A 13,928-nucleotide genomic window follows, 5' to 3' on the forward strand; every position below is an offset into this window, starting at 1 on the left:
TTAGGAAAATACCACATTTATCTGTGGATTGTCAAAGGCTCCAGTGTATTAATTTAATATATATACCTGAATATTAATATGAAAGCAATTTGCCATTAACTGCCAGTGGCCTCATTTGTTACACTCGGCCCTAGCGGGCCTCGAACCTCTGATTAGTCTTACATGGTCTGCAACACCTTGGAAACCCTATACAGGATCACTGTGGTTCGGAACCAACTTGACAGCACTTAACAACAATGTTATCAGCAAAATGTTTGGAGGAAAAAATGTGGGAAACCTTACATTAAAATGCAGTCGGAATGATTGGGAAATGATAGATAATTGTTATTGGTAGCGTTCATATTGCCTTAAAGCTCACCAGCACAACATGTGACTCTGTGCCATTTGTTCCCAAACAGGTGTTACAGCGGTGGAAGAATGGCTAGTAAGGATTAGTTTACATCATGGACTCAATATTTATTCTACTGAAGGAACTCTACTGGATACTATTCGAGGTAAAATTCAACAAATAACAGTAAAATGAAATCCATATCATTTTTCAGTAAACTTTGACACCTACTATATGCTAGACCCTGTGTTAAGTTCTTGAGATTAATAACAATAATAACCAATGATCTTCACCCTTGAAGAGATTACAGTCATTGTTAATGTTGTTGATATTGTTCATGGCTATGTAGTTGGCATCCCCATGGCTTTAGAGGAGAACTGCTCATAGGATTTTCAAGGTTGTAATCCTTCAGGAGCAGATAAACTGGCCTGGCTTCTGAGGTGCCACTGAGCGGTATTGAACTACCAACCTTTCACTTAACTATTTTCATCTAACCATTTGCATCACCAAATAGAGTGTGCAAACTAGAGGTCTGGTATGATACCTCTAATCTAGCCATATTATAAAGTGGTAATTGCTTTATAAAGTCCATGTGTGTGTCTTATAGAAAGATGTTATATAAGATGTTATTCATTGTATCACGATCTTATTTATGAGGACCACCAGCAAAAATTCTTGTTTTGTCTTAGAATAATTTTTTGCTTTCCTGAGAAATTTGTTGTTTTAAGCTTCTGAACATTGAGTGTAGAACTGTACAGCTTCTCCATTTCAACATCGTATAGGACATTTATTGCCTTAGGTTTAGATCGCCTATTGTACTATTGTAAACTGTAAGGTCAGCAGTTCAAACCCACCAGCTGCTCCTTGGAAACCCTACATAGGGTCGCTATGAGTCAGAACCAACTTGACAGCACGTAACAACAACAAAAACAAAGTTGTACCATAGTGTAAATTTCCTTGATCATTAATCCTGGGTCTTGCTCTGATCCTCACATTCTTACTCATTTTTTCCTTTGACCTCTACTTTGATACCATACTAAGTAGAATGCAGAGTATAAATAAGTAAATCTTGCATTCTATGAAAAGACTCACTTGGGGAACTTTAAAAAAGTACTGCTGTCTAATCCCAATATGCACCAATTAAATTCAATTCTCTAGAGGTGGAGTCCTGGTGTGGTGCTGTAGGGATAAGCACTGAACTGCTAACCCCAAGGTCGGTGGTTCAAACTCACCAGCTGTTCCTTGGAATCTTTATACAGGGTCTCTATGAGTCCGAACCAGCTTGACAGCACTTAGCAACAAAAATAACAGAGGTGTGGGGAAAACATTTGTAGTTTTAAAAACTCCCCTTTGGTTGCTTGAATGATTGCATATTTCTGAGCGTTTTGGTGTATATAAAACAAAAACAACCCACAGAGGGAATAGAAGCAAATACTGTTGAATGATGTTGCATGGAGGAGATTGTAATCATTGCAATGAAACAAAATACGATAGGATGAATGTATAGCTGATGTTCTCCCATGTTAGCTATCACTCAATTCACAATAAAAACTTAAAAAAAACAACTCACCTGGCTAGGTGATTTTGATGTCAGTGAGGGTTGAGAGCTACCATAGGGAAACTCTTGTATATGCCACCCAGGAGACATGCACAAACAAATTTAATGCAGCATTATTTGTAATAAAAAATTGGAAACAACTTAAATATCCAACGTTAGGGGAAAACACAAATAAATGTTGATATGTTGTTGTTAGGTACTGTCAAGTTGGTACCAACTCATAGCGACCCTATGCACAATGAATGAAACACTGCCTGGTCCTACAACAACCTCACAATCATTGCTATGCTTGAGCCTATTGCTGTTGCCATGGTGCCAATCCATCTCATTGGGGGTCTTCTTTTTCGCTGGCCCACCACTTTACCAAACATGATGTCCTTCTCCAAGAACTGATCCCTCCTGATAATATGTCTAAGGTATGAGACATGAAGTCTGGCCACCCTGCCTTCTAAGGAGCATTCTGGCTGTACTTCTTCCAACACAGCATCTTGGTATAGTCTGTTAAAATTAAGGAAATAGTTCCATAGAGATCAACAAGAACAGAAAAAACTCAGAAATATTGAGTGAAAAACTCAAGTTCCAGAAGAGAGTTGTTATTGTTGTTAAGTGCTATTGAGTTGGTTCTGACTCATAATGACCCCGTATAGTGTTTCTGACAAGTAGCTGGTGAATTTGAACTGTCATCTTTGCTGTTCAAACCAACCTTGGTACAGTATCCTACAGAGCCATACTAGATAGATGATAGATAGATAGATAGATAGATAGATAGATAGATAGATAGATAGATAGATAGATAGATAGATAGAGATACAGATATATTTATATATAGATATATGTATTTATCTGGTGTGGCGCTGTGTGTGGCACTGTGGGCTAATGCGTCAGACTGCAAAGTCATTTGAACTGCAAGGTCAGTGGTTCAAGCTCACCAGCTGCTCCTTGGAAACCCTACACAGGGTCGCAATGAGTCTGGACCGACTTGACAGCACTTAGAAACATATATATATATATTTAGATATATATGCATATACTGCTCATTGATACATACAAGTATTATAGTAAAATAGTAAAACATGGGCTTAGAATATAAAAAATTCCTTAATACCGATAACATTTGGGCAGAATTTGAGAATGGGGTTCTAGGAGGATGCAAATGTGTCTTTAATCATATCGGTATTGTCTTACTTCTAAATGCCTGAAACAAAACTGAAAAAATGTTTGTACTTTTCAATTTTTCATAGTTTTCAAGCATTTTTTTTTAATGAGCAAATCAGTCAACAATGATTACAATACTGCTTTTCAAATATTCTGATATATTGATGTCCTATCAATTCCCATGGAAGCAACAGTCAAAAAATCAACAGTCAAAAATTCAAAAGCCTTTGCTTTTGCATAGTCAATAAAGCATAAGTAAACATCTTTCTGGTATTCTCTGCTTTCAGCCAAGATCCATCGGACATCAGCAATGATATCTCTCGTTCCATTCGAATTCAGCTTGAACCTCTTCTGAATTCGGCTTGAACCTCTGGAAGTTCTCTGTCAATGTATGCTTGCAGCCGTTTCTGAATTACCTGTAGTAAAACTGTATTTGCAGGGAGCAAATCTACTACAAAAGTCCTCTTTAAAGTGTTAAAGAGCAAAAATGTTACTTTGAGGACTATGGTTGGTACACCTGACCCAAGCCATGGTATTATCTCAGTCACCTCCTATGCAAGCAAAAGCTGGACTATGAGTAAGGAAGACGGAGAAAAATTGATGGATTTGAATTATTCTTGTGAAAAATTTTGACTATACTACGGACTAGGTAGCATAGTGGTTACGAGTTGGGCTGCTAACCTCACGGTCAGCAGTTCAAAACTACCAACAGTTCCACAGGAGAAAGATGAGGCTTTCTACTCCTGTAAAGATTTATAACCTCGGAAACCCTGTACAGGGTTGCTATGGGTCAGAACCGACTCGATGGCACTTAACAACAACAACAACTAGACTGCAAAGTCATTTGAACTGCAAGGTCGGTGGTTCAAGCTCACCAGCTGCTCCTTGGAAACCCTATACAGGGTCATTATGGGTTGGAATCTACTTGACGACATTTAACAAAAACAACAACATGGACTGCTAGAAGAATAAATAAGTCTATCCTGGAAGGAACTGTAAAATCATGCAATCACTGTAGCAAACAGTGTGGCACTTCCCTAAAAAGTTGGACATAGAAATATCAGATGAGCCCTCAATTCCTCTACTTGGTTTATATTCTAAAGAAAGAAGAGCCACACCACAACTATGGGTCTTTCCCTTTCCCTATCCAGCAGCATGGAGTCCTGGTATGGTGCTACAGGATAATGCACTGGACCACAAGGTTGGTTTGAACCACAAAGTCGGTGGTTCAAATTTGCCAGTCGCTCCTCTGTAAACCGTACACAGCGTCACTATGAGTTGGAACCAATTTGACTTAACAACAACAGTATCCAGCAGCAATGGGCTCAAACATGGCAGTAATTGTGAAGATGGTACAGGACAAGGCATTGTTTTGTTCTGTTGTACATAGGGTCACTATGGGTCAGACACGACTGGATGGCACCTAACAACAAGAATCCAGAGGAAAGAAGAGTAGGAAAACTGAAGATGTATGGAAACAGTTAGTTCAGTGGACCAATAGATTACCAGAACATCAGTCTCCAGAACTCTGAAACTGGAAGAACCTGATGGTGCCCAGCTCTGAAAGGGATCATCTTAGAAGGTCCTGGATACAGTGGGAGGAAAATGTGAACCCAAACTCAAAATCATAAAAAAGACCAGACTTATGGATCAGACAGAGACGGGTAGAACCTCTGAGACTATAGCAAGGTTGGCGGTTCAAACTCATCAACTGCTCCTCAGAAACCCCGTACATGGTTTCTATGAATCAGAACCAACCCACTGGCACCTAACAACAATAAGGGGAACAATCACACTAGGGAGATATGCACAACTTAACCATTTGAGTTCAAAAGGACAGCATTTACCCAGGGACCAAGTTCAGAAGGAACTTTGAAAGAAGGAAGAATGAAGATAGGAAACACAGGGAGGAAGTAAGGTCAGTGATGTGCATTAAATTGTGGGGATTGTGATCAATGCTATGAAACAAAATGTGTGAATTGTTCAATGGAAAACTGAACCGCCCTGTAAACCTTCATCCAATTCACAGTAAAGTTTTGGTTGTTTTTGTTTTTGTTTTTGTTTTTTGTTTTCAAAAAGAAGAAGTACAGCTGAATGCTCCCTAGAAACAAGGATGGCAAGACTTGGTCTCACGTACTTTGGACTTGTTATGAGGAGGGACCAATCCCTGGAGAAGGACATTGTGTCTGTAAGCTACAGGGTCAACACAAAGAGAAAGCTACTCATAGAGATGGATGGCACAATGGCTGCAACATGGCACATGGTTGGGCAGTGATTCATCTGTTGTACAAAGGGTCCCTGAGTGTTGGAACTGACTCAACAGCACTTAACAACAATGATACTTTAAGTTCTAAAACACCAATGTAAAACTGTCATTTATTTTTCATCTGAAATATGAGTTATTTACATATACCTATATGGACCCAGTATATCAGCTGCTCCTTGGGAACTCTCTATACAGGCTTGCTATGGGTCCAGCACTGACACAATGGCACTTAACAACAACAAAAATTATGCACTGCAGTCTTTGATTTGTTATTGTTGCTGTTAAGTGACATCAAGTCCATTTTGACTCAGCTACATGGTGCTGTGGGTTAATGCACCAGACTATAAAGCAGTTTGAACTGTAAGGTCAGTGGTTCAAGCTCACCAGCTGCTCCTCAGAAACCCTATACAAGGGTGCTATGGGTCAGAATCAACTCAACGGCACTTAACAACAACAAAAGCCTTCTGTGTATAGAGTTTTTAAGAAGCAGCTGGTGGGTTTGAACCGCCTATCTTTTGGTTAGCAGTCCAGTACTTAGATTTTAATGAAAGTCTGAGGAGCTTGAAGGAATTTAAAGAGCTAAAGACTGTGTTATTAATTATTTCCGTTGTTGTTGCTGTTGGTAAGTACCATCGAATCAGTTATGGTTCCTAGCGACCCTGTGTAGAGTTTCCAAGGAGAAGCTAGTGGGTTTGAACCTCCATATCGTGGTTAGCAGTCCAACCCGTTTTTTTTTAAATCCTACATTTTGAAATTTAGACTGTCAAGTTGCCCTGGAAATTTTGGCACTCTCTTTTGTCATTTTCTCAAAAATGCAAAGGTCTCTCATTTTCTTACACATGAAAATTGTATTTGATCCAGCTCCAACCCTTTGCATATCCACCAATAGTACTCCAAGTTGTAACATTTGTAAAGCCTCATCTTTCTTGAGAAAGGACCATTGATCTACTTCAGTCTGACGAGGAAGAGCCCAGCTTTGTTTCCTTAGTTACAGTGAAGTAGTGCCTGCTATTGGAATACCTAGGAAGAGAGCTCCACTCATTCTAGGAGTTAATGGAAGGCTTCTCCAAAAGAACCAAGACCTGAAGAAAAGAACTGAAGGAAAAACAGATACACAAAGACTACAGTCTCGAATGGGACAGTAGTTCACACAAAACGACAGTGAAAACTTCAAAAGCCATTAGATCATCGGAGCTCTTGTTTGGTTACTTTGTGCTGCTGTCCTGCCTATGCGGGGTGGAAATGTCTCACCTTGGACGGGCTTTTCTGTCAGTCCCACTTACAAGCCTTCATATTGTCCAGAAATCTCTCTAAGTGTCTTGGCCACTAATGATATCTTTCCCTACTCTCCATGTTGCTCTCAATTTATTCTCATTTTTAGGTATCTACTGCTGTCTTGAGTCCCTGGAGTGTGCTAACAGTACGTGCTTAATTAACCATTAGGTCGGCAGTTTTGGAAGACAGGTCTGGAAGAAAGGTCACAACCTTGGGAACCCTGAGGAGTGCTTCCAATCCACACAGATGGGGTAGCCATGACTCAGAGTCTGCTCAGAAGTACCTGACAACAAGACTTTTGTTTTCAATGGGATTGGGGAGACAACAAAAAGAAAACATGTCGTTCTCTGAGTTATAAATGTGCATTGCCTGTGTTCAAGTCATTACAGTTTTAGGGATGGATCTTTTGTCAAATTGCACTTTACAGAAATTGCCACAACAGTATTTCCTATTCCATATGCTAAGATTAGAAGAGATCCGTATTTATGCCCATTCCAAACAGAGGTGACCCAACGGAATATAGAAATCATCGGACAATATCTTTGATATCCCATATGAGTAAAGTTTTACTAAAGGTAATACAGAAATAGCTGCAAGCATATATTGACAGAGAACTTTCAGAGGTTCAAGTTGGATTCAGAAGAGGCCGTGGAACGAGGATATCATTGCTGATGTCCGATGGATCTTGGCTGAAAGCAGAGAATACCAGATGTTTACCTGTGCTTTATTGACTATGCAAAAGCAAAGGCTTTTAATTGTGTGGATCATGACAAACTATGGACAACATTGCGAAGTATGAGTATTCTAGAACACTTAATAGTGCTCGTGAGGAATCTGTACATGTACCAAGAGATAGTTGTTCGAACAGAACATGGGAACACTGAATGGTTTAAAATTAAGAAAGGTGTGTGACCGGGTTGTATTCTTTCACCATACTTATTCAACCTGTCTGCTGAGCAAATAATCCCAGAAGCTGGGTTCTATGAAGAAAAACGTGGCATCAGGATTAGAGGAAGATTCATTAACACCCTGCGATATGCAGGTGATACAACCTTGCTTCCTGGAAGTGAAGAAGACTTAAAATACTTACTGAATGATCACAGCCTTCAGTATGGATTGCATCTCAATGTAAAGAAAACAAAAATCCTTACCACTGGACCAATAAACAACATTCTTATCAATGGAGAAAAGATTGAAGTTGTCAAGGACTTCATTGTTCTTGGATCAACTATCAACACTCATGGAAGCAGCAGCAGCCAAGAAATCAAATGACGTATTGCATTAGGTAAATCAGCTGCACAAGACCTTTTTAAAGTGTTGAAGAGCAAAGATATCAGCTTAGGACTAAGGTGCACCTGACCCAAGCCATGGCATTTTCAATAACTTCATATGCATGTGAAAGCTGGGCAGTAAATAAGGAAGATCGTAGAAGAATTGATGCTTTTGAGTTATGGTGTTGGAGGAGAATATTGAAAGTGCCACGAGCTGCCAAAATAACCAACAGACCTGTGTTGGAAGAAGTGCAGCCAGAGTGCTACTTGGAGGCCAGGATGGTCAAACTTCATCTCTCATAGTTTGAACATATTGTCAGGAGGGACCAGTCGCTGGAGAAGGATATTATGTTTGGTAAGGTGGAGGGTCAGAGAAAAAGAGGAAGACTCCCAGTGAGACGGATTGGCAAAGTGGCAGCATCAATGGGCTCAAGTGTGGCAACAATTGTGAGGTTGGCCCAGGGCCAGGCAGTGTTTCGTTCTGTTGTGCATAAGGTCGCTATGAGTCAGTACTGACTAGATGCTGCATAACAACAACAACAACAATATGACCTTGGAGTCCCGGTGTGGCACTGTGGGTTAATGCACTGCACTGCAAAGTTGGTTTGAACTGCAAGGTCAGTGGTTCAAGATCACCAGTCACTCCTCAGAAACCCTATACAGGGTTGCTATGGGTCGGAACTGAGTACAACAACAATGTCCCCTTGCCAGTCACCCAACAAGGGGAATTCCTTCTGTTCTCACAAAGAAGAAACAACCTATTTTTAACTGGGGAAGAGTAATGCAGTGCACCCATTGATTTGAATTAGAGACTCCTGATGTGACGCTGTAGGATCAGCACTGGACTGCTAACCACAGGGTCAGCGGTTCAAACCCACTAGGTGCTCCACAGAAACCCTATACAGGGTTACTATGAGTCGGAACCAACTTCATGGCACTTAACAATGATAACAACATTTGAATTATATGAGGTTGAGTCAAAAATTATCCACACTCTAGCTATAGAATTTATTTTAATCATCTTTTTAAAAACACAAATACATTATTTTTGACATAACCTCTTTGCTTTTTAATACATTTTGTCCATTTGTCAACAAGTTTTCATATTCCCTTGTTTAAAGTATTTTTGGCTTAGCTGTGAGCCATGAACGCACTTCTGTCTTCTTCACTTCTTCGACAGAGATGAATCTTTGTCCACAAAGAGCTATTTTCAGGGACCCAAACAGCTGAAAGTCTGATGGAGCAGATCAGGACTATAGGGAGGATACTTTAACACCTCAAAACTAAGTTTTTGCAGAATGTCAACAGTATGGGCAGAGGTGTGTGGACATGCATTGTCATGCAAGATCACAACACCCCTTGGATTTAACCCCAAGGTTAGACTTCAGCTCTTCACTGTTGATTGTTGAACCTTTTTCCTGATAGTGTTCCAATACTGGCCCTTGAGAATCCCAGGAAACCCTAAGCATCAGTTTTCCAGCTGTTGGTTAACATTTGAACTTTTTTGTGGTCAGCAATTGATGGTGTTTCCATTCCATACTCTGCCGCTAACTCTCAGGCTCGTAGTGATGATGTTTGTAAAGGAACTTTTTACCTTCCTTTGAGTATCGGTCTAAATTTTGTTTGTAGATGTCCAAGTGCTTCTGTTTATGTTCTTCCATGAACTGTTTCGGTACCCATCACACAAATGTTTTGAAATCCAAGTCTGTCATGGATTACTTCATAGGCTAATTTGCAAATGATTTGCCACATAATCCACTGTCACTCGTCTATTTGACTGAACCATTTCAAGTGCACTCTCAATGTTGTCATCAGCCATGGACATGGACAGCTCTTTTAATGTACCTGGAGTGCAGATAATTTTTGACTCACCCTCATGGAATACTTCCTTTAAAATTGTTAAAGCAAGTGGTAGTGTTTCTTTGCAAGAGTGCTACCATATTTAAGTACCTAACCTTGATTTTGACAGAACCTATTCTTCAGTGGAATCTTGGAGTTAAAATGGGAAAGGCTGAATGTAGTAGATTACAGCCACACGTGATAGATCTTAAGGTGACAAAATCCCCCTGTGCGAATGATGTGGCTTTACTCGCCTTCATTATGAATGCGACCTTTAATGGTAAGTTTATATTGTTTTTAAATGTTGGAGGTGGCGCTTTGTATTTTATACCAATGACGTTTAGCTGGCTGTGTAAGTTAAATGTATAGTCGTAGTGTAATATGAATGTTGCCTAAAAATCCCTAAGAGTTTGATCTTTATTACTTCACTTTGTCTACTTGCAAGTGAGATATTCTAAGTATATCTGAGGTTTATGTATAGTTTATATGCTGTTGTTGTTGTTAGGTGCTGTTGAATCGATTTTGACTCATAGCGATGCCATGTGGCAGAGTAGGGGCTTTTTAGGCAGTGCTGTGGGTTAATACGCTGGCCTGAAAAGTTAGTTTGAGCTGCAAGGTCAACGGTTCAAGCTCACCAGCTGCTCCTTGGGAATCCTATACAGGGTCACTATGGGTCAGAACTGACTTGATGGCACTTTACAACACAACAACAGCAATCATTGGCTCTATAAGATAAGCCGCGAACCGCAAGGTCAATTTGAACTGCAAAGGTCGGTGGTTTAAACTAACCAGCCACTCCTCAGAAACCCTATACAGAGTCTATATGAGTTGGAACCTGTATTGGGTTTCCAAGCAGGAGTTGGTGGGTTTGAAGTATCAGTCTTGTGGTTAGCAGTCCAGTGCTTATAATACATAAAAATCATCTCACTAAAAATTAATTCAAAATTATAATTTAAAAAATTCTACTTACAAAGTATAACAAACCCAAAAGGTAGCTATGAATAAAGTATAAGAACTTCTAGTTGCAAGGCCCATTGTGGAGAATTTATAAAACACTAATGAAGGCCATGAAAAAGAAATCCAAAAATATGATAAGATATTTTATGTTCATGCACAGGAATTCCAGTGCTGTAAAGATGTTGTTTATCTCCAAATGTATCACTTCAGTACAGTCTCAGGAAAAATTTTAGCAGTGTTGGGGTTTTTTTTGATGTGTGGAAATTGACAAGCCAGTCTCAAAATTCATATTACACACCATGAATAGCCAACATAATTTTAAAGGAGAAGAAAAAAGGATAGAAATTACCTTGCCATGACTTATTACAAAGTAATACGCTTGCCAAAGCCATTAAAGTAATTTAAAAAGTCTAAGGAATAGAATTAAATGTTAACCAAAGTTAACTTTATTAGCCTTCAAGTTTATATTTTAGACATTTTTTAAATTTTAGAGCTAGAATCTAAATCTTGAGTTATTAAATCTTTAATTTTAAAAATTCCAAGTTTTATAGTTTACTGTTTTTCAGTATGATTTTTGTTTTAGCAATATTGTATCTTTTTTACTTGCACATACATTTTTAATTTTAAACCTTATTTTTTGTCTGAACTCATTTTCTTTTTTATTTATGGAATCTTTTCATTGAATTTTGTGTTTGTTTTTTATTCTTTCTCTACAGAGTCTTTCTCTTATATCTCTCTTTTTAAAGTTTTGGTTTTTTCCCCTCTGTCTTCTCATTTCTTTTTCTTTTCCTCACAAGCTGTCCAGACATCTCACTGACATTGAGCTTGAATCCTCAATGCCTCAAGAATTGCAAAAGATAATGTATCTTTGATCCCACTTCTGCCACCAACATATCAAAATAGTAAGTCTCAGACTCAGTTGGATTAAATGCAACAAGTTTAGTTGTAAAATAGACAGCTCAAATTGGCAAGTACTGAATAGGTACAAAGCACTCCGGTCTTAAGAAGGGGAAGAAGAATATACATTTCATGAAGTTTTAAGCAAAACTTTTGATTGGTTGACATTTTTTTTTTTAAAAACCCAACTCGTCAGCCTTAAGATAGTCACAAAGTAAAACCATACATGTATTCTTTTTAGTACCAGCTATGGTTACGAATCGGGCTGCGAACCTTAAGGTCAGCGGTTCAAAACTACCAGCCATTCCGCAGGAGAAAGATGAGGCTTTCTACTCCCATAAAGATTTATACCCTTGGAAACCCTGTACAGGGTTGCTATGGGTCGGAACTGACTCGACAGCACTTAATAATAATAATTTTTCACATAGGTTCTGGGAACAGTCTAAACAAAAACTTTATGAAGACATTTTGTGCAGACAAACATTTTATCTTTTACTTAAACAAAACCGTGTATTTCAGCTGTTAACCTTTAAAATGTATCCAGTAAAATAAGTCAAATCTATGTACTTACAAGAAAGAGGATGCAGAGACAAAGTAAAGACAGAGTTCAAATCTGTTTCAGTCAATGTATTCATGTCAAGCTCCTTAGGTTTTAGATTGTTCTGGCAGGTTAAAGTGGTACGCATTATTACACAGACAGACACATAGTCTTGCCCCAACTTTCTATGAACTCCTGAGTAGCTTACATATCCTAATTACCTCTAGCTTTGAATGCCTCATCTGTTGAATTAGCTTAGTCATGAACTGCATTTGTTTCCTTCCTTTCCTCCTATACTACCTTATCTCCATCCATATGGAAACTTGGTTTCTCTTCTTACTTTGTTCCACAGATCCCAGGCTAGGATCTAATCCTCCTCATGTTTATCCAAACATCACCCCCTGCCTGCCTGCCTTGAGTCACAGAAGAGGAGCCATTCTCGGCTCCTTGTGCATGATCCCACCACACAATAGATAGTCACAGGAAGAAAGGAGCAGTCCTGGATCCCTGGGATCACAGTCAGTAAACTGCTTAAACCTCTCAAGAGTATAAACAGTTTCATCAACCTGTGTTGTTTAGGTGAAACCAGCTCAAGTTCCCGTAGCATCTAGCTGCTACTGCCTAAGCTTATGCTGTCCATGTGGAGATCCTTATTCATCCTTCCTGGTCTTTATAACACATGGGGTCAATGGTGGGAACAGTTCCAATTTGGTCTTTTCAACCACCTTCCTCCTCTGTGATGTTACTGAGATATCTCCCATCCTGCCAAATCTAATAACCTAAGTCTCCAAACTCAGTAACGATTCACCTGTCCCACATAGGTCTCTACTTTCTCTAACTTTCTCTCCTCTTCATCCACCCAAATTCTCTCACTGGAATTTGTGGTCTGCCATCAACGAACTCCCCGAATCTCTCATCTTTTCTCTGCAGGTTCTTTCTTGCCATAGTGAGCTGCCCATTCTCAAATAATCCTTCCCCTATGGCACTCTCATGTGACATTTATCTCAGAACCCAAGATTGGGGTTATTGTCCTTGTTCCTCAAGGACACTTCTGAATTCCTCCTCTCCTTCAGAAGTCCCAGCTACTTTGAACTCAGTAGCTCCTTGTATTCCAGCACATAGTGGCCTCTCCATCATTCACACTCATTCACAGGTGAATTTAGCCCCTGAATCCCTACTTTCCTCCTCATTTTAATTTTTGTGATTATTTTTGGTGGCGCTACCATCCATATGGAGTCCTGGTATGGCACTGTGGGTTAAGGTGCTGGACTGCAACATCAGTTTGAACTGCAAAGTCAGTGGTTCAAGCTCACCAGCTACTCACCAGAAACCCTATACAGTGTCCCTATGGGTCGGAACTGACTTGATGGCACTTAACAACAACAACAACCATCCATGTGATGACCCATCCAATACCCTTCTTCTCAGGCCCAAGACCTCCTCTCCTCCAATGATCTTTCTTCCATAATATTCCTATTGTCACATGCTGGACCTTTGAATATCCATTATAGCATTATCTCCAAAATCCCCACTGTAAGTATCTCAAGCTCTGTATATTACCTCCTATTATTTCATTCTACTCCAGTACTTTCATTCTGTTGTGCATAGGGCCTCTGAGTCAGAACCAGTTCAATGGTCTCTAACAAAAAGACTCTAATAGTACTCAACTCCAGTAGTTCTTGCTCTCATGAAAGCTTCAATCCATTAGCCCTACCTTTTTTTTTTTTAACTACCCAACATCCTTATTTTCCTCTTTTCTATCCATATACGTATGCTGTTGTTGTTGTTAGGTGCCATCAAGTCGGTACCAACTCATAGCGACCTTATGCACAGCAGAACGAAAC

At 39.4% G+C, this 13,928-nt stretch overlaps 1 protein-coding gene across 1 annotated transcript in view; it reads left to right on the forward strand.

Annotated features, from left to right (window-relative positions):
- The window catches only part of CATSPERB (catsper channel auxiliary subunit beta), a 191,888-nt gene that overhangs the window by 37,917 nt on the left and 140,043 nt on the right, over positions 1-13,928 (forward strand). Inside the window, exons 4-5 of the mRNA XM_006839633.1 lie at positions 399-494; positions 9,823-9,972. Of these exons, the coding sequence (XP_006839696.1) occupies positions 399-494; positions 9,823-9,972 (246 nt within the window). The remainder of the gene's footprint in view (positions 1-398; positions 495-9,822; positions 9,973-13,928) is intronic.

Source organism: Chrysochloris asiatica, unplaced genomic scaffold, assembly GCF_000296735.1.
Source record: "Chrysochloris asiatica unplaced genomic scaffold, ChrAsi1.0 scaffold00025, whole genome shotgun sequence".
Taxonomy (NCBI): Eukaryota; Metazoa; Chordata; class Mammalia; order Afrosoricida; family Chrysochloridae; genus Chrysochloris; species Chrysochloris asiatica.